At 50.6% G+C, this 25,804-nt stretch overlaps 2 protein-coding genes across 2 annotated transcripts in view; both read left to right on the top strand.

The window, feature by feature from the left end:
* The window catches only part of TM9SF3 (transmembrane 9 superfamily member 3), a 65,069-nt gene extending 59,989 nt beyond the window's left edge, over nucleotides 1-5,080 (top strand). The window contains exon 15 of the mRNA XM_078597593.1: nucleotides 2,118-5,080. Within this exon, the coding sequence (XP_078453719.1) occupies nucleotides 2,118-2,185 (68 nt within the window). The 3' untranslated portion in view covers nucleotides 2,186-5,080. The remainder of the gene's footprint in view (nucleotides 1-2,117) is intronic.
* A 9,861-nt stretch (nucleotides 5,081-14,941) lies between these two features.
* The window catches only part of LOC144720661 (dorsal-ventral patterning tolloid-like protein 1), a 175,706-nt gene continuing 164,843 nt past the window's right edge, over nucleotides 14,942-25,804 (top strand). Inside the window, exons 1-2 of the mRNA XM_078597584.1 lie at nucleotides 14,942-15,238; nucleotides 24,082-24,370. Of these exons, the coding sequence (XP_078453710.1) occupies nucleotides 24,196-24,370 (175 nt within the window). The 5' untranslated portion in view covers nucleotides 14,942-15,238; nucleotides 24,082-24,195. The remainder of the gene's footprint in view (nucleotides 15,239-24,081; nucleotides 24,371-25,804) is intronic.

Below are 25,804 nucleotides of genomic sequence, written 5' to 3'. Positions count from 1 at the left end.
TAGTTGATGATCTTATCCCGGTTCACCAATAATTACAAATATAAATCCTTAACTATTTTTTTTCATTGAGAACTAGAAATGTACTCTGATAGTGCGCTGTTCTTGAGTTGTACGCCTTTTGGCGTCATCTGGTCCAACACCAATGGAGACTAGGCTCTAAGAAAAACTGTCTCGGGTGTGGACCAATCAACTTCAAGGGCAGTGCATATCATTATCAGAGTTGTTTTTTTTTGCATTTTGACTGCTTGTGTTGTGGTTATTGCAAACATGATGCCTTGTATAAAGGTGTTCGTTTTTGTACCAGATAAAAGGTAAAAACCTATTACTAACTAGAAATGTGTTTGTCATGTCAGTTATTTTCTGCAGGACATACACACAGGTATGCCACCTAATGTGGGTAGAGGAGTCCTTTTTAAGGGACCTGAGAAATGGTATTGTCATCTTTCAGGAGTATTCTATAACACACCTTGCTGCAGTGCTAGCTGCAAGGGCTCCAAATATAGAGTAATTGATTTAATTCCTTGATATTGATAGCAAAAAATATTTAAAATATGAAAGAGTGTCGTCTGTTCAAGTGGGCATGGGGTTGTGCGCATTTCTGAGTTGCACTGAGCCAGTGGTGGAAATGAGATTCTGGTGGAAGGGGGACCAGCTTGCCTGTACGCCAAACTCTCACCACTCAAATTTCGATTTAAAGCTTTCGTGACTGCAGGGATTCATCTTCTTGGTTCTTTCGGTAAAGTCACGTAGAAGGGAAATAATAAAATAATAAAAATAGAACATAATAATATAAAATAATAGAATAAAATATTATAAAATACTTTTATTATGTTTTATTTTTATTATTTTATTTTTTCCCTTCTACGTGACTTTACCGAAAGAACCAAGAAGATCTCACCACTCAATAGACTTCCTACGAAGTTATCCTCTTATTATCTTCTCTGGTGGCATGACGATTGCATCAATTTTCATGAAGTGAAATCCTTTTGTATGTTCTACAAAAGCTATGAATAATGGAATTTGATTAATATTCATTGGTCTTTTCCATAATCTGATTGATGGGGTGTGTGTGTATAGTTAATGGTAGACGGGTGGGTGTGATCTCAATGATGTGTGGTCTGTGCACTTCACCATACTGTACCAGCAATTCTGTTAATTTCCTGGCCATACATGTGACTGACAATTGGCATCTACATCAAACTTACTACACTCCACACCAGTTAGTTTTTCTCAATTAGAGATTATGGCTCTACCATTCAGTAGTTGGTGGCTAGCTGCACAAGCTTCTAATCTGCAATGTCTCAATAGGATATTGCCAATAACAATTTTTTTTTTAATTTTACCGGGTAAGGCTTACTGAGCTATCTAGCTCTTTTTCAGAAGAGACCTGGCCTCAGATTTTTTCTCAAAAAAGTGGCTTATCATGTGGAAATGTTTAGCAGTCAAATACTCTAAATGCAAGTTTCTAAATGTGGAGGGGGAAAACCTAAAATTATCTACACGACTACGGGAAGATCATGTAAACTCCAAAGATACAAGAGGCGGCGTCAGGGTCGGCATTGAATTCATGGCCTCCTGAATACAAGGCGAGGTAGTTAACATCTCGCCACCCTGGCAAATGTAACCAGGCTCTCATGTGCGTCATAGTTGTGGGGATCGGTGGCAGAATGATTAGCACATTGATCCCCGTTGATGTTGGTTCAATCCCAGGCCATGCACAGCATAATCTACAAGTCATTTTAAGCAAAACAATTGACAAGTGATATCTGAACCTGTCCTCGAGCTCAGCTGTTTTAAATCTGCCTTAAGTAATTGGCGCACTGTGTTACCATCAGTACAGAGGAGACAAAGGTGGCTGTGAATGGTACTGTCCACTCCTTTATACAAATGAGTGGGTGTTTAGTTTGTGGTCCTTCCCCCGTACAATGGGAAAGAAGTTCTACATATATCAAGGCCCGAATAGGTGCTCGCCAACAGTAATTGCCCCTCTATAGTTTATCAAGCTAAATGGGGGAATGCTAAATGGGGGAATGTTTGCTCTGTCTTGGCGTGTACATGTAAATTGTGATTTATATGCATCGCATTGATGTTGATGTTTTGTATGTATTTTTTAATAGGAGCCGTTGGCTACATGGGAACAAGTGCCTTCGTTCGGAAGATCTACACCAATGTGAAGATAGATTAAAATGTGGGATTGTGCCCACTGACGCATCTAGCACCAAAAGAATTTAAAGTCTCGGCATTGTACATCGTATTGAAAATTGTTGATGGTGTGGCGCTAAAATTGACCTCATCACAAAAATCTTGTCACTTTGCTTTTGTCCTGAGGGCTGATGCAAAAATGACCTGATGGTTCGCAGAGGAACATTGTCAGTCAACCAGAAGAAAACCTCCGCATCTCTTCAGTGAAGAGTGAACCGAGTCGCAGGAACTCTGTACCTAGTTATCATCCAGGAGAGAGAGGGAGTAATCCTAGCAAGAGTAAATATCCACCATTTTATTAGTTCCTCATTTGGCATGCTGCACTGGTCTAACTGTACAAATGAAACCATCAATTTTCCATACCTATGATGTTACTGTATGTTGTAAACATGTTTCAGTGGTTGAACTTGACATTATTCTAAACAAAGTACTTTTTTGTGCAAATATGAGGTCGGGTCAAGATTTGACTTAACCATCCTTTTTCTTTTCATGTTGTGGGCAGATTTGTTTTGGTAAAGTATATAGGTTTTTGTGATGTGGCTTTTATTGATCTCCTTCTGTTGTTCGTGTGAAGCAAAAGAAAAGAGATAAGGGTTAATGATTTAACATTACATAAGGGAGTGGGGATATATTTTAAACGGTGCATTGAGAAATATTGTCATGTTGGCTTTGCACTGAATCTGGTTTTGTTTTGTTTTTCGTTTTTTTTATTACTTGTACGAATCTGTATTCATTTTAAAATTCACAGTTACGTCATGCGACATCAGTACGTTTTGTTAGCCGCACTTCTGTAACGCCCCTGTAAGTGGCCTGCAGTGACCACGTTTCTTGACAACGTTATTCCTCTTCCGTTATAGCTTCGCGATTGGGAACACTCGGTGTGTAGATGATAACGGAAACGCAAAAGTTAAAACATGCTATCGGGCAATGAGGCTGTGCCATAAAGTGATTACGTTTCTCCATTGCTTTATGTAAATATTTACGATATTGTAGATGTTCATCGATGTTGGTGGGTTGTTGATTAAGAGTAGATTACAATACATGCAGAATGGTCCCGTTGTGGTGTGCTGTATTTATTTCACCACGTTCGTGAGTGTAACGCAAAAAAAACAATCTGATTTCCATTTACCCTTCATGACTTAATGTTACCAACATGTTATTGGTACATTGCACTGCTCCTTAATCATGCTGCATATGGTATCACGCATATTGGAACTCAATGGAATTAAATCTCTTCGATTCCACAATAAAAAAAAAACAATATATCATTGATTTGGAATATGTATAGCTGCTGTTAAGATAATTAGTTGTGTGGTCATGCCATGCATGCAATGAGGGTGGTTTACGGGGTGGGTAAAGTGCAGTACTGGCTGTGGCGGTAATGTGCTCGCATTTCTTAAAAAGCCACGTGCTGTTAAATACCTGACCAGTGCAGAACTAACGTGCATTTGTTCTGGCCCTACATGATAGGGAGCGCCAGTGTTTTGACTTTGGAACAATTTGGCTCACAACCACATCTATTTCATCTCTAATGGAGCATTTGATTTAGCCTTGGTTTTACGGTGTGCGTGTCAGGAAGTGGTTATTTAAATGTTACTTTTTTAATAAGAGTTATTTTGTAAGAAATTTCACATTTCTTGTTAGGCAGTTGGGGGTGGGTGGGTTGGTGAGGTGGTTGGCGATATTAAAATTTCAAACTTGCAGAAATGGTCAAAAGAAAACATCTACCGTTTTACAACAGTGAATTGTACACTGAACACATGCACACAGTAATGCCAAAACTCGTATTGGCTGGTGCGTGTAGAATGCTACGGCCCACGTGTACATTATTGTTAGGTTCTTGTAACTTAGACACGTAGGAGTTGGCATGCAAGTTCCCTGGAACGATGAATTGTCTGTTTCCAATGCAACTTCACATCGTGGGGACTGCAGTATTTTCATGCAGATCCCCGTTTGAAAGGCAGCGTACGTGGAGAGTAATGGAGCGCTATGGATATGTTTCGGTTTACGTGGGCAGGGTTAATCAAACGATTAGGAGTCTTCGTGTGGTCTAACTGGGTGGGGCACATGTTAAATGCATTTATACAACATCGCGTGAATTCCCAGGGATTGAGTCGGCTGATGTGTTCGAATAACGCTCACCTCAACTAACCATCATTGAGTCAACAAGACCGTGCGAACAACGTGGAATGAGCAACTTCCCTTCAGAGTTGAATTGACCAGTAACTGATCTGTGTGCTGTAAATTGTATTGTGTGCGCGCGCGTGTGTATAAAACACCTACAACGGTAGCGTGTTCTCGTTGGCTGGCATCCTATAATCGTTGCAGCCGCAGTTCATTCCCTTGCCATACCCCGAGGCAATGTGTGACGAACCTGAATTCTCCAGGCTTGCATCGGATTCCGAAGCTGCAAAACAAACTAGTACTGTATAATTCTGTATATATAGTGGAGTGTGTGTTAGGATATACACGTACGTATACATGTTTAGAGATGTATGCGCACACACACTATTTGGCACTCGTTTGTAACATGCGACGATTGAGCTTTTTATTTCCCCATGAAGAGTTTTGTCAACTCCTCTGCCAAGACATTGAAAAAAAAAGAGTGACGCATTGGGGTCCGTCTGGATCTTTGGAGCATTGGATGTGATGATGCTATTCAGTCAGATTGTACAATGGGTCAAGGTCCTTATTAATCGAATAGAGAGGTACGGGCCAGCATGTTTGGCAGAACCTCTTAACTGGGAGTCTCATTTATTGAAGAAAAAAAAGATGTTTCTGCAGATGGTGGTTATTCAGCCTTGGGAGATCAGCTTTGTATAAATGAAAAATACTGTAATAATTTAAAAATATATAATAAATTCCCATTTTGGTGTTCCATGGTGATTTTTTTAAAAATATTTTATTTTTTTACTTTCGCCAGTAATTTGCTAACGTGTTTCCGAGTGTATATCCCTCATCAACGTTGTTGCGCCTTGGTTTCACGCGTGCAACGGCAGCATTACAGCTGTCGCCCCCGAAATGCGTGCTCTCACTTGCTCAGAGGGGAACCCGTGTGTGCCGGTAGCATGTTTAGCGAGCACCTGGACATCGGGAATCTTCTAATACGAGCGCTCGTCCGTGCCACACGCGCCTCGGATTTACCGGAGGCGCCCGTTGCGTTCGTCCTGTTCGTCGCACAGGGGCCAAGGTTGATGGCAGTTGCGGTAAGTCGCTTTTGTTGAAGTGGGGGGGGGGGATGGTCCAATTTCGTGCAACGATGTTCATCGTAGCGTTCATATTAACGCGCCCATCGACGCTATTTAACGTTTCGTTTGGGTTAAGAGACATTGTGTTGAGACGCGAGGCAAGATGTCCCATCACGTTGCCTTAAATATATACTTGTATCTGTAATTCACCAACTCCCAGGCAAAACAATGGAATTGCTAAATCAGAAAAGTCGCGTAGATAGAACATTTATAGATCGCGACGTTTCGATCGCAACACAAGCGACCTGAAGACGGGTCGCTTGTGATGCGATCGAAACGTCGTGATCTATTAATTTTCTATTTACGTGACTTTACCGAAATAACCAAAGAGTATGGATTATTGCAGTCACAAAAGCCGCAAATCAAGATTGCTAAATCACGTTGGCTTATTGACGTCAAATTATTCATTTATCCGTGGCTCATTTGCCATGTGCCGAGGTTTTTCCTGCCGCTAGAGATTGCAATTCACTCTTCAAAACACGTGAGGGCACCAAACTAAATAGTTTCGGATGTGATCTCGACGGGGATTCGCACCGCGTGTCATTCGATGCGCAGTGACCAAATCGCTGCAAAGTAAAATGTGGCCGCTGGTTTAGCGCAACACCTCTTGCGGTGTAACCTGTATCTCTTAGGTTTTTTTCGGTAAAGTCACGTAGGTAAAAAAATAAAATTAAAAGTTAATAAAAGTAATAATCAGAAGTTTATTAACTTTTAATTGTATTTTTTACCTACGTGACTTTACCGAAAAAACTTAAGAGTATGAATCCTTGTAGTCACGAAAGCCTCAAATCTGGAAGTAACCTGTATCGTCATCCACTTCGTCAAAGTGGTGGTCCCCTGCTCAAGCGAGCTGTCGGATGGTGCTGCTCTGCCTTGTGGGGGTGATGACGCAGTGGTTTGCAGACTGCACCCCGATCCACGGTGGCGAGATGTTAACTGCCTCGTCCTGATATACAGGAGGTCGTGAGTTCGATTCCGACCCTGACGCCTGCTGAATAATTTGGAGTTTGCGCGTGTCTCCACGCGGTCGCGTGGATTTTACTACGGGCCTTCCGGGTTATCCATCCACTTTGAGAAGCATGCGTTTTTAGATTATTTGGCTGCTATACATTTCCACGTGATACACCACTTCGTTGAGATTTCATGGCCAGGTCTCTTCTGAAAACGAGCTTTTTATCTCACTGGACCTTACCTGGTAAAAAATAAATATAGTTTTAGAAATTCCACAGTCACGTGTCTGTATCCATTATATCCAGCTTCCGGCTTATTAGAGAAGCCGTTGCGGTTATTATTTCCTTTTGAAACATTTATGAACAGTAAAATGTGCATCAAGTAGTATCAGCGATACATTTATCTGGTTTCTCGATGCTATGTACATTTTTCCATCGCTAAAGATTGTAATCGATTGGGGAAGCCTTCATCCAGCAGTAGATTTACCTTGGCTGATGGTGTCGGAAATTGCATTCTTGCCATTGACAATAGTTGAATTCCGCCCCCCCCCCCCTCTAATAAAAATTAAAACGCAGTGTCTTGCAACAAAGATTTTAAGGACGCCGTGGAATCAGCCGCAGTGGTGGCCTTTTGTGTGTCCATGGTCACTCCGCGTCCTGGATTCGTGTCCGACTCAACCGGCTTCTCGGTCATGTTGGGCCAGCCCCGGGTCACCACTCACCAGTGACTGCAAACAAATGCCAAGTTGTACAGTTTCCACTAAAACGCCACCATTAAAGTTCGTCCGGTCTCGTGGATGCACTGAGCGACGCACACGTCCACCGTTGCAGGGATAGTCGTCTCATCAAAACAAATCATCAGCGCTGAATGAAAGCCTCCCCGAAGCTATCGCCTTTTCTCACGGTCCTGTGATGTAATAATCCACCCAGCACCTGGTCGCCTCGTGCAGTACTCCTGACCCCCACCCCACACTTCAACGGATGTCGTCCTGTCGAGCGGGCTCGATCTACGCGGCACACTCCCGATGAGCACGGTTGGCTCGTACGGTGCGAAAGAAGTTCCACGTACAAATTACATCGTTTGCCCAACTGCGCATGCGCGACCGAGGCAGTGGGGGGGGGCGGTGAGAAGAAGGGGTGGGGGGGCGGTGAGATGGAGAGGTGGGTGGGGGGGCGGTGAGATGGTGGGGGGCGGTGAGATGGTGGGGGGTGGGGGGGGGCGGTGACATGGTGGGTGGGGGGGGCGGTGAGATGGTGGGGTGGGTTGGGGGTTGGTGAGATGGAGGGGGGGTGGGGGGGCGGTGGATCGGCCACAGAACGGCACGGGGAGTTCGTTTGTCCAAGCTTGAGAACAGTGAGGCCTGGTCTCCTGTAATTCCGAACATAGCGCGGCACGCTGGCAGCTCGGCACTGGTCGAGTGCTCCATGCGAAAGGAGCTCAAGTAGTCTAGCAAGAAGATGTCTGCGACAAAGAGATGAACGTCGTTGGCTCGTTCCATCGCGCGCGGCTGCTCTCTGGAGACCCAGACAGCACTAACCCCCCCCTCCCCCCAGCATCACTCGCAAGGGTTTGGCGATGGAGTGGGCAGCATCGGTCGTGAACATGTCTTGATCTCAATGTGACCCTGGAACGTGGTGGTTTTGTCTTCATAACGGAGGGTGCATCAACCCGCGCGCCGACACCGAGGGTGCAATGTAATTGGTGAAATCTAAACCAAAGCACGCGCGACGGCTGTATCCGTCTAATAATAACCGGCCGTGGGTCTCCCTTTGCGCTTGTCGCAAATTAAAAGCCTGCGAAGGCGCAGGCTTTAATAATTACATCAAAGTGCCAAGGGGGTGGGCTTAATATCAAATGAAACGTACTCGCGTGGGGAACGAGAAAAGTGATCAATCGAGTGACGAAGCAATTACCTCGTTTGCAAGGCGTCTCGTGCTCGATTAAGACACGCGGCATTTATTTCCAAATTAAAACTAGGAAGAAAAATCGTGCACGCGCGTGCATTTTCTAACGATGTATCCAATCTGCTTCTGTCATCGGAAGTAGTTTATTTGGCGATAACCCCGTTTATTTATCCGAACTGCACAACGGCCACATTGACCAAACATCATGTCCACTATAGTGCCGCAACGCTCGTGCTAAAATTGCATTCACATGGGGGCAACACATTACGAGAGTTATCGTGACTCAACGCTGCAGACGGACGGATAGAGAGTGCTCAGCCCTATTTGGAAAGCGTCGACAAGAGGCGCGCATCGCTGCAATACCGTGAGCAGTGCGCGCGTGAACACGCGCACAGACGCGGGGTATCGTTCCCAGCGCTACAGCTGGCGTCTGTGTGCGCGCCATATATGAGTACAACTGTGTTGTGTATGTGCGCATGGGTCTGTGGAATAATCATTCGAGTGACTCGCAATCCCCTAATTGCACGCGATCCTCATCCTTTCCCCAGCCAGCATCCTGGACAGACGCGCCCGTGTAAGGACCGTCAACTTGGCTCTTGCTGCCGCTGTGATTACTCAGTTACGCGATGACGAATTCATAAGCCGGGGGGGGGGGGGTGGGGGGCCGTGTGTCCTTGGGTCGCGTGGTGGCAGGCGGGGATGCACCGCTGCCGATCCCCTGCCGTGCGATGTGTGGCAGCGTGAGTCACCGTGGCCGAGCCCCTGGGGGTGCGCGATGGGACTGGAGTGCGGATGCTGCTCTATGGGAACCACGTGGGGGGAGGAAGAATAAAAAAACAACAACCAGTGCTTAATTTCTCACTTGACAGTTTCCGGAGCGCTCCTTGGCAGGATTTGAGCAGGGATCATCGGCGTAAGGCACTACGACTCGACTTAAAAGTACGCCCATCCGCAGCGATCCGATTTAATTATTGCCCGTCGTATTCCTTTCATCGTATGGGGACAAAATCATAGAATGAGGCCAGAATTAGGCGAGATGGAGCTGACGTGTTACCATATTTTCTGCAACAGCTTTCCGGATCCTTCCAGCTGAATGGGCACTGGGAATGAAGTGGTTGGGGGTCGGGATAGGTGGCGTGCTCTGGCATGAAACGCGCATCTCTACACATCTGCAAATCGCCTTCGACGATCTCATTACGATCAAGACATCGTGACGAACGCTGTTAATTCCATCATGACCGACCGCCATCACTTTCCTGTTGCCAAATCCTGCAAGTGTTGCACAGTCGACACTCGAATTCCAAGGTCTGCGATTACAGCCTCACCACCGTCGTCACCACCATCAACACCACCACGTGGCTATAGGTCTTCTCTTCCCCTTGGCCGCTGCAATGCTGGTCATGGTCACCTGACCGTCTACACGCGAGTCCCACCCATCACTACCTCCTCCTATTCCCAACCTCCAACTTGCTTAACCCATCCTCCTCCACCCTGCACGCGAGTCCCACTCATCATAACTTCCTCTTCATCATCACCACATCTACAACGCGTTACTGCCGTGTTCTATTCCGAACGTTCAAAGTTCCTTAGCCTTTCGTGCCAGAGAATGCATCAGCAGCAGCCAATATCAATCTTCTACTGGACGAAGGCTTCGCATCATCGCCATTGCTTGCGGCGCCGCGATGCAACCGCCTCGCGAATGAGCTGATCTCATCACTTCATCTCTGCGGTGATCATGGGCGTGTTCTCTCCTTTAGCTGACATTTGCAACACCGTGTTGTCCATCTTCTGGCAATGTGTCAAAGGGGTCAATGTATTTTTAGATTTAAAGCTTTCGTGAATGCAGGGATTCATCTTCTTGGTTCTTTCGGTAAAGCCACGTAGAAGGGAAATAATAAAATATAAAAAATAAAACAACAAAATAATTCTCACGACGTTTCGGCCACAACGCAGAGTCTGCCTTCTCGACAGACCTATTTCCACCTGAAGACGGCTGCTTGCGTTGTGGCCGAAACGTCGTGAGAATTATTTTGTTATGTTTTATTTTTATTATGTTATTACCTCCCTTCTACGTGACTTTACCGAAAGAACCAAGAAGGGTCAATATATGCCATCAAAAACATACCTTGCCAACGCGCGGGTTGGGAGATAAGGGGGCAGCACGGTTAAACACCGTCACTGCAGAGTCGATCAAATGAATATCAAGGTGTGGAGAGTCCACAGTGGTAGCAATGTAGATGGCATGGACCTAGCCATGGGAATGTGCATCTTTGCCATGCCGCAATGGTGCCTACCGTCCCATTGCCCTGTGAGCAGGAGAGCTGTCACTGCTTTTACCTCTGTTTTAGCCGCCATCAATCACGGCACGACGGGGGGGGGGTCGCTCCTCTTCTTCTCCCACAGTCTGAAAGGTCATGATGCTTTTCGCCGCCTATCCCCTGGATCTCGTTACAAAGACGCACGTGCATGGGCAGTTGTGAAGCCTCCACGCTCCGGGTGGATTCTGGATACCAACACTGGCACCCGTCATGGGAACGTAGAATTACCATCGCGCTCATTTGAGTCGGGACAATGACTCGCATCTTTGATTTTTTTTTTATATAGATGCGGCACCGTGGAAATGCTCCTTATTCTCTTGACCTTTAACCTTACTGCCCTATCGCATCTGTGTAACGCCTATCCATACCTACTTTATTCTGCCTGCTAAATTACATCACCACTCATGTATGGATCACATCCACGTACATCGTGCATTTACGCAGTGGGCGAAAGTAAACATGACAATACCCTCCCCCTATTCAAGCCACAAAGTTAGCACTCCACAATGTATACCCACTGTCACAGAGGGCAATGTCACAAACGCAGGTTGCTTGATCCCGTGTGTGCCGTCAGCGTCACGTCTTAAGGGGCAGTGTCCATTTGGGATCTCTCCCAGGAAAGTGGATCACGGTCCACTGAAGTGGATATCACAGACCTGCTTCTGAAATCTCCGAGTCGCCTATTTTTCCACCCGCCCTGCTCGCTGCGTGACAGCCAACCCGATCTGTTTAATTTCTCGGCGTGGATTAAGTGCGAACTCCAATTTATTTGCGTACGCCGTTTCAGTCATTGATGCCCCGTCGGACACGATGACTTCGTCACTGGGAAATCCTCAACGGCGTGAGTTCACTCAGCCTTCTGGCGAGCTCTGCCTTCTTTGTTGTTGTTGTTGCGGCTGACCTATGCAGCGGCCGTCTGAAATCTCCTTCCACCGTGACAAGCCCCCCCCTCCTCCCACCTGTGCAGCTCAATCCTTCACGCGATCTCCATCAAATGCCGCGGTCTCTGCAAGTACGCATCAGCATTCGAGTCGCTCGGCAGAGGTGACGTTCTCGCTGCCGCGGCAAATCGTTAGACGACGCGACACGACACCTGCCCCAGTGTGGCGGGTTATTCTTCGCAAGTGAATGACCATCGTGTCAATCGTTCTGATGGGTCAGCGCTAGGGTCAAAATTGAAACGATATGGCGGCTTATCACTAATTAGATCAAGGCCCACCCAATGAGCTATTACTCACCAAAATGGGACCATTAGTCGCCGAGTGGAGTTGAGATGAATGCGATTAAGGTTGATATACTGTGTTCGCGTATATGCGCATCTTACATAAGTCGGGTGCGTTGTACCGGAGTATGCAGGCCGCTATAGACAGACTCACAAAGCAGGTCGCTGTTGGGTCGATAAAACAAGTACTACTCTGGGAACGTCTTCAGTGGTCGTCTCGAAGATAAACTGGCCCTTGCCATGCGGAATTCCGCATGATTTGGCCACACGCGTACGCACGCCATCACAAAAGAAACCCCGTTATGGGACATCACCATGCGATTCCCATTGGTTGCAATAAAGTGTACGGTAGCGTCATCCGGCAGTTGATCGACAAAAAGCTGTACATGTGGCTTGAAATCGTGCGAATAGAACTCAGTGGTGGCTTCACAGCGCCACGAACGAACGGCGCAGGTTTGATTTCTCCGCGATCCAATCTCGCCACCCACTGAGCCCCATGGCACAGAGGTCGCTGTTCGATTCGCACCGCGGCCTCCGAGGGACTCCCTTTGGGGGGTGTTGCGACTCGTCAAAAGCGCGTCGCCTGCCCGTCGTGGACGGACGTGAAAGACCCCGATGACACCGATACCCAGCGCTTAATGTAGCCACAGCTCTACGACAAACCGGACTCGATTGAATAGCCGCAGCGACGTTGCTATGGTGACCCACGTGCGAAACAGATAACAACAACAACAACAAAGAAGAACAACAATGCCCTTTGTTGACACCCTCCTCGCTGAGTCTCAACGCTCCCTTTCAAGAGGGTTCTGCATTGTGATGTTTGGCCAATCCTATTAATGAGTGTCTGGCCTCGTGTGGGAGGAAACAGACGGAAACCCCCATCGCGGATTGCGAGGGAGTAGCGCTGAAAGCCCCACACAGATGGATTCAATAATCCATTGCTCAATTGCCATATCCCTATCTCCACGCAGCCCAAGCCTCCGACGTTTTTTTTTCCCCCAAGCAGCTTCCCATACAATCGTTAATCAGGTTTAAAAAACAAACCTGCTTAGCCTCTGATCTGATGAGACCGGGCTGAATCGCAGGCCTCGGCTCGTGGATAACGAAGCACGCGATGAGCAACGAGTCTCAGCTGTGCTCTCCCAAACGGTTATACGAAAGACGCCGCGGTGACTTTAATTGATGCGCGCGGAAGATCGGTTGGGTGGATTTCACGATGTCCACAATTCACGTGCACGTTCAACGACACGGGGCCCTTGAATGGATGTCGGGGGGGGGGGGGTGTTACGCACTGGGGATGCGGATCGTCGCACGGTGTTGCTTTCTCTCGCGAATGCCGATGTCTCAGGGTCTTTAACGTCGAGTGGGAACGAGCGAGTTTAACGAATGCGTGAGTGAATGGGGCAGTGAGCGAGCGAACGGACCGAGTCGTGAACGTGCGGGTTAACGAAAGATTTGAACCGGTGAATGAATAATGAAATAAAAGGAATTGGACTGAATTCAACTGTCAATGGATGAGTGAATGCAGTCGTGGCACGAGTGACGCTTTGTCCGAGTGCGTAAATGAGCGTAGAGCGAATGGATTGCAGTCGTGAATGAGTTAACGAGATGCGACGTGGAGCTAATTTGACGAATTACTGAATGACGAGTGAGGAAGCAATTATAGCGAATGAGTGGAAATGAATGAGGGGTCGAGTGAATGAAAGTAAATTAAAGGTTACAATTTGAGAGAGTATCACACCGCTGAATGAACCAATGAGTATCGTGGAGGTGAATAAGTTAGCAAATTAGTCACTGAGTAAAACTCAAATTAGATAGTCGATAAATTTGCGAATTATAACTATTTGCGAAGGAACTTTCCGCTATAATTCAGGAGAATACGAGAATGAGTTAATTGAGGTGCGATTGAAATAATCACGGGGAGAACACGGGTGAACTCAGAAGCGAATGAGATGGGTGAATTCACGGGCGAACAATTAATTAATAACACTGGTCAACAACAACAAATTCTGGCCTGGACTTTTGCAGCTGTTCTAGACTAATTTCAGGGTGCTGATTCCAAATCTGATCTCAGATTTGCTCTATCACATCTCATTTTATGCTATCGACATACCCCATTTTCATTGATTTTACCTGAAATTAACTCTGCCACTTATGATTGCAAGTTGTTGCGAGTCAGTGACTGCTTTAGTGTTAAAATATGGTGCTGTATTTTTAGGATAGTGTGTTTATAATATCATTTTATGTAGATATCCACATTTATTTAATATTTTTCTTCTGCAGTTTTTATTGAAAATGCAATATTTGATATCTCAAAAACCTGATGTGATAGACAAAAACTGATGCCAGATTTGGAATCAGCACCCCACATTTACATTACAACCGTTGGAATACCTTATGCCAGAAAAAAGTGTGTTGACCAGTGTTATCGGAGGAACAGTGCATATACGGGCCAATGAATATACTGGCGAATCATTGAATCGACAAACCAATGCGAATAATGGCTGAATGAACCAATTGAGCAAAATGAGCCACCGATGAAACGCCGCTAAAGTCACGCTCTCCTACCTCCGAATGAATGCAGTCGCTGGCAAACGAATTCACCGGCGGGTAGGACGGAAACTGAACCGACTGACGAACGAAAAGAATGAATTGCACGAGCGAACGAATGCGCCACTGGGTGTAACGCGCGTGAAATCGCGAATGAATAAATGAATGAAATCGGCACGCCGCGAATGAATGCCCCCACCTAGTGGCACAGAAGCGAACTCGCAGCGCGCGAAACGATTTGGCGAGCGCAGAGGAGGCACGCGGTGCGTGACCCGACGCGACGCGCGGAACGAACGCAGGGGATGTCCGAACGAACCGAGTGACCCCCCCGCCGTACGAACCGAGCGACCCGACGAACGCAACGAACGAATGAATGAATTCACATCGAGAAGAGACGCGGGTGGGTGGGTGGGTGGTGGTGGTGGTGGTGGGGGTCGCCACGTGTGGAGGAGTGGCCGTGTTGTTGACGCCCCGTAGCGTCACCCTCCCGAGGGAGATTCGCTACAGGAAGCGCCGCCTCGCTCATTCAATAAATCCGCGCTTGCGGCCGGGATGCGGGGCTGATGGTCACTGCCTCCTCCTCCTCCTGCTGCTGCTGCTGCTCCTCCTGCTGCTGCTGCTGCCGCTGCCTCCGGGCCCGAGTGCGCATCGCGTCTATGCGCGGCGAGGGAGCAGGGAGCATCGTGAAGAGAGCCTGCAAGGGAAAGTGCCTTCTTACTCCTCCTTCTCCTCGTCCTCCTCCTCCACCTCCTGCTGCTGCTGCTGCTGCTCTCCTCCAGGCTGCTCGTGGTGGCTGTGGTGGTGTCGGTGAGACGCAGCGCTCGGGTCGCCGCTGCAAGCACGGTGAGTCACCTCCCACTGCTGACACGGCTGTCACACTCACACACACACACAAGACAAAGATGCCCCGTATAGCCTTCATTGACTTTTTGGGGCAAGTGCTGTTCGCGAGCACATATGAAGGTGCTCACACGCAGCACCTTCATATGTGCGCTCTCAAATGAGTACCTGGGGCGGAGTGTGAATATCGTCACTCGGGAGATAAAAGCGGCCGGGCGTGGTGCCGGCCACCGACACCTACGAAGGCTGTGCCCGCCTTCATAGGTGCTCACACACACACACACATTCACGTACAACACACACACATTCACGTACAACACACTCACACACACACACATTCACGTACAACACACACACATTCACGTACAACACACTCACACACACACATTCACGTACAACACACACATTCACGTACAACACACTCACACACACACAGACTCACGGAGTGCTGCTTGTGTGTGTGTGTCATCTACTGAGAGTGCTGTCACATACGTGCACGCATCGACACACATGCAGACACTGACGCGCACAACACAGCATGCGCGTCTGCGTGTGTGTGTAGAGCGGTAGTGTAGCGGTGAGCACGCCACTCTACAAACCTGGCGACCCGAGTTCGCTATCTGGGGAGACAAAGGCGGCCGGGCGTGGTGCTGGGCCACCCACCCCCTCGTGTGCCGCGCCGGCCTTCATAGAAGCACACAGCGCTTGCCCCAACACTCTGTTAGCCTTTGACGGGGGGGGGGGGGTCTTTGTGTTTATTTTTGTGTGGACAATGTAGGAGGCAGTGAGGTGCTCAAGACAGCTTAGGCACACAAACCCCGAGATTAATTTCAGCCGGGACTGTCCGGGTCGCAAACCCGGACTAAGTAAATGTCCGCAGCCGGCACACCACATCCAGAGTACATCTCGCCGAGGCTGCGTCGCTATTACATCGCTTACTTTCCACCGATATTTCAGGCTGACAGACACCTGGGAAATATTCGGCGAGTCGATGCGACTCTGTGCGTGGATAACGGGGTGTTTGACACCACGGCCTCGCAGAATGCGAACAGCGTAGTGTATGCCCCACGTATGAGTACATATTGTTTATAGCTCGTGTCCATATACCTACCAATGTTACTCGAGGACGCGTACACATGTACACATGTAGCGCATGTGGGACAGCGCAAAAGGGCTTTTGCGTACTCACACGTGACACGACGGATACATAACAACACAGAATAAACAAACAACACAATGCACTGTTTATGAAACTCTAAAATCAGAGTCTACGCAGCACATCTGGAGTACACTCAAACACGTGTACATTCGTTGACATACGTGAAATACATTATGATCACAGCAGACGAAAGCCACTTTGAACGTGCGGTAATATTGCAAATACGCTCTGTCCACACGCGTACAGAGCGTGTGGGCATCACGACATTCCGAAGAGGCGCAATGCCCGTGGGTTGAGAGTTTGAACTTAGCCGAGTGTTGCAGGCAGACCGCCTAATTATCGCGGTCGATCGCTTTCATGTCCACGCGCATGTCGACCGCAAATCGCGCTCGGCTATTGTCGAGATAATGATGTTGAACGAGTCCCCCTGCAGACGCTTTGTCAAAAGTCGTCATTGGAAACTGGCCCACTCATGTTCTTGACGACAGCTGCATACACACACACATACAAAAGACAAAGATCCCCCGTGTAGCCTTAACCGACTGTTGGGGCAAGTGCGGCTCGCGAGCAACTATGAAAGCCGGCACGGGACACGAGTGGGGGTGGGGGGGGGGGTGACCAGTACCACGCCCGTCCGCCTTTGTCTCCCGAGTGGCGATGCTCACTCATCTGATGAGGTACCGAGGGGAAGAGCGGTCCACATAATCGACACCGGTGTCCGCCGTGAGCGGGAGTCGAACTCGGGTCGCCAGGTTCACAGCGCAGTAAGTTCGCCACTGCTCACTCGCGTGTACCCACGACGCAGATTCGCTCTCACCAACAACGCAACACTCACTCCCACATTCACACGTTCACTCACACAAAGACAAAGATCCCACCCCCTTCAGTAGCCTCCACGGGCTGTTGGGGCAAGTGTTGTTAGCGGGCGCATATTCATGCCGGCACGGCACACACGAGAGGGTGATGTGGCCGAAGTCGCGCCCGGTTATGTTGCTTTAGGGAACACCGCGGGCACTCACTTGAGGCTGAGTCGACCCAGGAGAGACCCGGTTCACAGATTTGGCTGTGGCCGGTAATTGAACCAAGGTCAGCCGAGTTCGTAGCGCAGTGCGCTACAGTGCACAAACCATCGAGCACACACTTACTCACTCAATACACACACACACACACTCAATACACACACACACTCAATATACACACACACACTCAATATACACACACACACTCAATATACACACACACACACGCTTACTCAAAGACAAAGATTCCCTGTATAGCCTCAACCGACTGCAGGGGCAAGTGCTGTTAGCGAGCACCCTATGAAGGCCGGAACGGTACACGAGAGGGTGTGTGGCCAGCAACACGCCCGACCGCCTTTGTCTCCCCAGTGGCGAGCATCGGGTACTCACTTGAGGCTGAGTCGATCTAGGGGAGGCGCCGGACCGGTTCAGATAATCGCCACTGGTGTTGGCCGTGAGCGGGAATCGAACCCGGGTCGCTGGGTGCATAGCGCAGCGTAGCGCTAACCGCTACACTACCGCTCCCCACTCCCCACTTACTCACACACACACACGTATTCACACACACACACACGTATTCACACACACACACGTACTCCATTTACACACACGTGCGCTTACTCACACACGAATTCACACCCACAAAGATAAAGAGACAAAGATCCGTCGTGTAGCCTGAAACAGACTTTCCGGACCACTTGCTGTTTGCGAGCCCCTATTAAGGTCGGCACGGCCAACACGGAGTGGTGTGGCCAGAACCACGCTCATTGCACACAACGCAACAACACACAAAGTGTTCATTTAAGAATGAGTCAAATTACGCGGGATTCCCGGAACAGGTTCTCATACCAATTGCCACTGATTTCTTTTTAGCCGTGGCTCGGAATCTAACTCAGGTGGCAGGGTCCTTAGCGCAGAGCGCTCACCACCGCGCCACAAAACGCACACACACACATCTCACACACGCATCACGCACGCACAAAACGCACACACACACATCTCACACAAGCATCACACACACAAAACGCACACACACACACATCTCACACACGCATCACACACGCACAAAACGCACACACACACATCTCACACACGCATCACGCACGCACAAAACGCACACATCTCACACAAGCATCACACCCACACAAAACGCACACACACACACATCTCACACACGCATCACGCACGCACAAAACGCACACATCTCACACAAGCATCACACACACAAAACGCACACACACACACATCTCACACACGCATCACACACGCACAAAACGCACACGCATCACACACGCACAAAACGCACACACACATCTCACACACGCATCACGCACGCACACATCTCACACACGCATCACACACACACAAAACGCACACACACATCTCACACACGCATCACACACGCACAAAACGCACACACACACACATCTCACACACGCATCACACACACACAAACGCACACACACACATCTCACACACGCATCACACACGCACAAAACGCACACACACATCTCACACACGCATCACACACGCACAAAACGCACACACACACACATCTCACACACGCATCACACACACACAAAACGCACACACACACATCTCACACACGCATCACACACACACAAAACGCACACACACACATTTCACACACGCATCACACACGCACAAAACGCACACACACACACATCACACACGCATGTGTGTGATGCGTCACCAGTGGACATCCTGCGGCGAGGTTGCTCCCATCATAGCAATGTGGAATTCCCATGACTCGTTCAGGGGTCACCGGTACATGTGAGCGCTGGAGGATACTGACCGTTCTCATGGCAACACCAGCGCGCGCGTGTGCACGGCGCAGCGGTGGCGTGCTTTAGTTTCCCTGCAGACGACTCGCGGACCACTCGACCACTCGCTGGCAGTGTGAGTGGTCAAGGTAAAGGAGCGGCCCTGCAACTGCTTTGCTCACGGCACTACGGGCCGCGAGGCCTCCACGGAGAGCGAACTTTGGAGCGGGCTATTCGACCTCCTCTTCCGCGACGAGCAGACGCGTCGGAAGACCAATATCATCCATAATACAGGGTTTTATTTTTGGGTTAGATCGCGTAAATATGTCAATGTTTCGTTAAACCCGCCACCACCCGACACAGCTAATTAGGATTGTCACAGAAGCAGGAAGAATTCTCCACAAATCTGGCTGTCGCCTGATGAAGCCAGTTGTAGTTACTGGCGAAACGTCGTGATCAGATTGTAAATGTTGTGGCTTTGCTCTCCATCACACCGGTGTGCTGTACTAGTGACGAATTGGCCACGTTCTGTTTACGTGACAAACCTTACTAGTTGGCTGTGTCGGGTGGTGGCGGGTTTAAAGACACATTTATATATTTACCAGATCTAACCCAAAATAAAACCTGCGTTATGCACATCTGACTTACCCATCGTAGACTAACTTCTGGGCGGAGAGAGGCGGTGGTAGTGGTGGGTGGCATTTGAGAAACGTGCCGTGCTGTTTGATCAACGGCTGCACCAGGAGATGGAATAGAATCGGCGACCTCTGGGTTGCTCGTGCAGCGTGCGAACGAAGCACCGTAACAACCACCACCACCAACCACCACCACCAACCACCACCAACAACCACCAACACCAACCACCACCACCACCAACCACCACCACCAACCACCACCAACAACCACCAACACCAACCACCACCACCACCAACCACCACCACCAACCACCACCAACAACCACCACCAACCACCACCACCACCACCAACCACCACCAACCACCACCACCAACCACCAACAACCACCACCACCAACAACAACCACCACCAACCACCACCACCACCAACCACCAACCACCACCAACCACCACCAACCACCACCAACCACCACCACCAACCACCACCACCAACAACCACCACCACCAACAACAACCACCACCAACCACCACCACCAACCACCACCACCACCACCACCAACCACCACCAACCACCACCACCAACCACCACCACCAACAACCACCACCACCAACAACAACCACCACCAACCACCACCACCACCAACCACCAACCACCACCAACCACCACCAACCACCACCACCACCACCAACAACCACCACCACCAACAACAACCACCACCAACCACCACCACCACCAACCACCACCACCACCACCAACCACCACCAACCACCACCACCACCAACAACCACCACCAACCACCACCACCACCAACCACCAACCACCACCACCAACCACCACCACCACCAACCACCACCAACCAACACCACCAACCACCACCACCAACCACCACCACCACCAACCACCAACCACCACCAACCACCACCACCACCACCAACCACCACCACCACCACCACCAACCACCACCACCACCACCAACCACCACCACCACCACCAACCACCACCACCAACCACCACCAACCACCACCACCAACCACCACCACCAACCACCACCACCAACCACCACCACCATCCACCACCAACCACCACCACCACCAACCACCAACCACCACCAACCACCAACCAACACCACCAACCACCACCAACCACCAACCAACACCACCACCACCAACCACCACCACCAACCACCACCACCAACCAATACCACCAACCACCACCACCAACCACCACCACCAACCACCACCACCAACCACCACCACCATCCACCACCAACCACCACCACCAACCACCACCACCAACCACCACCACCAACCACCAACCACCACCACCAACCAACACCACCACCAACCACCACCACCAACCAACACCACCAACCACCACCAACCACCACCACCACCAACAACAACCACCAACCACTACCACCACCAACCACGACCAACCACCACCACCACCACCAACCACCACCACCAACCACCACCACAACCAACCACAACCACCACCACCAACCAACCACAACCACCACCACCAACCACCACCAACCACCACCACCACCAACCACCACCAACCACCAACCAACACCACCAACCACCACCACCAACCACCACTACCAACCACCACCACCAACCAATACCACCAACCACCACCACCAACCACCACCACCAACCACCACCACCAACCACCACCACCACCAACCACCACCACCAACCACCACCACCACCATCCACCACCAACCACCACCACCAACCACCACCACCAACCACCACCACCAACCACCACCACCAACCAACACCACCACCAACCACCACCACCAACCAACACCACCAACCACCACCAACCACCACCACCAACAACAACCACCAACCACTACCACCACCAATCACCACCAACCACCACCAACCACCACCACCACCACCCACCACCACCACAACCAACCACAACCACCAACCACCACCACCAACCACCACCAACCACCAACCACCAACCACCACCAACCACCACCAACCACCACCACCAACCACCACCAACCACCACCACCAACCACCACCACCACCAACCACCAACCACCACCACCAACCACCACAGCTACACCACAGCGACAGCTCCCGCTGCGAGCAGCGCTGTCCTTGTATTACACAATCGCGACCCGTGGAACGGTGGGTCGGGGCAACTCCGATGGGCTCTCCCGCAAGAGGTGGCGAGCGTTGTTGGGGCTGGCACGGCGCCGCGTTTGTGGCTCTCGGCGTCGTCCCAGCCGTGGAATTGCCAAGTCTCTGGCATCACGTGTCCCGTAGCTCAATGCCTGCCCAAGTGGCTGCGGCCAAAAGCGCCGCCTACCCCATTCATCAGACCACCACCCCCTTCGTCCACTACGACCACCACAGCCTCTGACAAATAAATTACCCGGGTCTAAGAAGAAAATCCTCTTGTGATGCTGCAGCGAGCATTCTTCTGCTTATTATTATTCTTATGATGATAATGCGTTGCATAATAAAGTCGAGCAGGGTGGCGCTGAGGTCAGAGCACCACACTCATGGTCAGAAGGGTGCGAGGTTGAATCTCTGGTCGGGACCGTTTACTGAACACATCATTTCTCCGGGCAAAGGTAAATCGAGTACTGTTTTGTGGGGTCAGTGGAGGTTGTCCCATAGAGGCGGTGCTTATCAACAGCAGCGGTACCCACGTGTTCACGTGCAAATGCAGCGACTTCACCCTGCACCGAGCACGCGTCTGGCATATATTGAACTTCTTTTATACCGTGCTAATCGGATGTGCGGTGGAGGGACATTAAACTAAACACAACAAGCGGTTCTCAAGAAATTCGTTTTCAATCTAGATTGACAAGGGCGTAGCTCCAGTGGCTTACTAATGTCGGAAGGAAGAGCGTTCCAGACGGCCGCAGCAGCGCATTTGAAAGCGCACGATACAGCGGCCGTCTTTGTTCCATGGCTTAGCCAAAAGCCGCTGATGGTGATCGTCACCGAACGCGGGGGAGGTCCTGAGTAATGACGGTGAGACTCCGTCATGGAGTGACTGGTCCTTGCCATGGGAGTGTGGAATTTACAACAGTGGCAGAGGTGAGCTACGCTCAATGCTCATTTCACCTTGAACACATTTTGTGATTCTGCAGGGGCGATTTTAATTATAATCATATTTATTTATTCATACTGGAGAAATCCGATGAGCTATAAAGCTCTTTTCCACATATTGTCCAGTAGGCGCGAGTCAGAATGTTACTGCATTGCTTGATACAGGCTTGCAGGGCGATGGTGCTAATGGCAAGTCTATACCTGGTGCAACATGAAATCACACGGCGATACAAAAACATCACGTCTTTACTCATTGACGCCACATTGGTATGACGTTACAACTGTATAGGCGCAGCCATGCAATGTCTTGCGCTTGGCCACTGCTGGGGGACATGGCCTCCCCTAGCACCAGAGATCGTGCTGGAGCACTGGTTCACTGCTGGTCCTCACGGTCATGGCAAGTGGTCCGTGCAGAAACTGGTGCAGATCTGACCTGATTCACTGCACGGCGGTCCACGAATGTTGTTTGAAGGTTGACATTGGTCCGCGGAGCCAGAAAGGTTTGGAACCACTGCTCTCGAAGGTGTTTGGCCTACTCTTCCAAGTTGGCCAGGCGTCTTGCAAGATGTGGGACTAATCCCACACCTTACCCCACCACACACGTGACCTGCCATTCGACTGTGCTGTTCCCATTCCCCATTGCCGCGTCGCAACAATCCAACCGGTGACCTCCTGGTCGCATGTCCAGCCTGCAAAACCATTGCACCGCGGCAGCAGCGTCCCTGCTCACTCAAAGGTTTGCACAAATAGAAAGAGCGCTTCTTCTCGCAATGCATGAATCATGCACGTTACGAATTTACCAACTCGGGGTGCACGAGTGATGCCAGCGTGGACAAGAAGCACTTGCGTTTATTTTATTTAACAAATCGACGGAGCAAAGCCTCTGAGCGAAATGATTTGTGGCCACCCCGTTCAATCGAACCCTGCATTTTGGGCAATCATGCGTTCCACGGTCACACCGGCACCAGGGCAAATCGCTCCCCCACAAAGCACCCCCCCCCCCACACACACACCCCCGCCTCTCCCAGCGACCCACGGCTCCCCCCCCCCCCACTCCGAACACGCGGCACTCGCTCGCTCGCTGCCGCTCACCACTGCTCTCCGTTCCAGCCCCGCTCATCATCGCCTGCTCGCTGCTGCCCCGCGCACCCCCCTCACTCCCCAGACGCAGCAGCAGCACCCCAGCGGCCAGCCCGGCGCTCTCCCCGCTCCACGAAGCCGGCCCCCCTCCCCGCACAGCCCAGCCCGTACAGCAACACGCTAGCCTAGCCAGGACAGCATGGCCGGGCCCCGGCTGCCCGTGACGGGACTGCTGCTCCTGCTGCTGCCTCGCCTCGCCCGCACGGACTTTGCCAAGTTTCCGCCGAGCAGCAGCTTCAGCAACAGCGGCGGCGGCGTTGCTGAGCAGGACGCGGCGGCGGAGGAGGTGGACTACAAGGACCCCTGCAAAGCAGGTACCGTGCTCGCCCACACGCGCGTGCACTCACTCACCAAACTCACTCGCTCCCTCTGTCACTCACCCACGTGCTCACTGACCCACCAACTCACCCCACGTGCTCACTGACCCACCAACTCACCCCACGCGCTCACTGACCCACCAACTCACCCCACGCGCTCACTGACCCACCAACTCACCCCACGTGCTCACTGACCCACCTACTCACCCCACACACTCACTGACCCACCAACTCACCCCACGTGCTCACTGACCCACCTACTCACCCCACGTGCTCACTGACCCACCTACTCACCCACGCGCTCACTGACCCACCAACTCACCGCTCACTGACCCACCTACTCACCCCACACACTCACTGACCCACCTACTCACCCACGCGCTCACTGACCCACCAACTCACCGCTCACTGACCCACCTACTCACCCCACACACTCACTGACCCACCAACTCACCGCTCACTGACCCACCAACTCACCGCTCACTGACCCACCAACTCACCCACGCGCTCACAGACGCCGGGTTTAGGAAGAGGGACGTGTGTCGGGGTGTGGGCAGACGCTGGGTGAGTGGCCCCGCTCGCTGCTGCGGCTTGGTGAGGGTTGCTCTTCACCGCACAGGTGACAGGTGAGCGGGGAGGCCATAGCGCATTCTGCTCTCTCTCTCACCAGGCTGTCTTCCTACTTTGTGAGTGTGTTTGTCTCTGCGTACTTGCCTCCTTTGTGTTGTGTTTGTCAATGCTAGTTGCTCGCGCACGGCACTTGCCCCAGCAGTCTGACCCTGCACGTGCCATGGGCCGCAACACCACATGGAAGAGCTTTATCTCCGTGTGTGAGTGTTGGGAGCAGTGGTTCGGGCACTGGACTATAGACTTGGTAAATCCGGGATTGAATCTCAGACGTTGGTAACGTCGGTGGCTCGTGCTATCTGAACCTATTATGGGCGTCTCCTAGATTGACTCGGCCTTAAATGAGTACTGTACAAGCCGTCGATGTGTGAACATCAGCACGAGGGAGCCAGTCGTAACAATTTGCCCACCGACGGCACTTGCCACTTGCCCCGACAGTCGCCAACAACTAGTCGGAGATGTTCATCAACGAGTGCCACGGGCGATCCCTGGGGTCCATGGCCCTGATTCGGGCAGCGGTGAGCGGTGAGCTGCGTTCTCGCCGTCCCCGTCGGTGTGGCGCAGATCTCCTATTGCAAAATAAAAAAAAAGTTTTATTTCAACGTGTTCTCACCGAGTGACGACGATGATTGCGAGAATCTGACGACAGTAACACGGGTGACAACTCCGTTCCACATTCGCACACAAAAGGCAAGGATGGAGAGAGATAAAAGTCCGTCCGATTGGTTCTCCGGTTCGAGTTGACGATTCATCCAAAGCCACGCAGAGCCTCTCCTCTCCAGCAGACAGACGGAGAGGTCACGG

Source organism: Lampetra planeri, chromosome 9 (assembly GCF_965212315.1).
Source record: "Lampetra planeri chromosome 9, kcLamPlan1.2.h2, whole genome shotgun sequence".
Lineage (NCBI taxonomy): Eukaryota > Metazoa > Chordata > Hyperoartia > Petromyzontiformes > Petromyzontidae > Lampetra > Lampetra planeri.
Note: the sequence above shows the minus strand (reverse complement) of the source record. Positions and strands in the feature narration are given on the sequence as shown.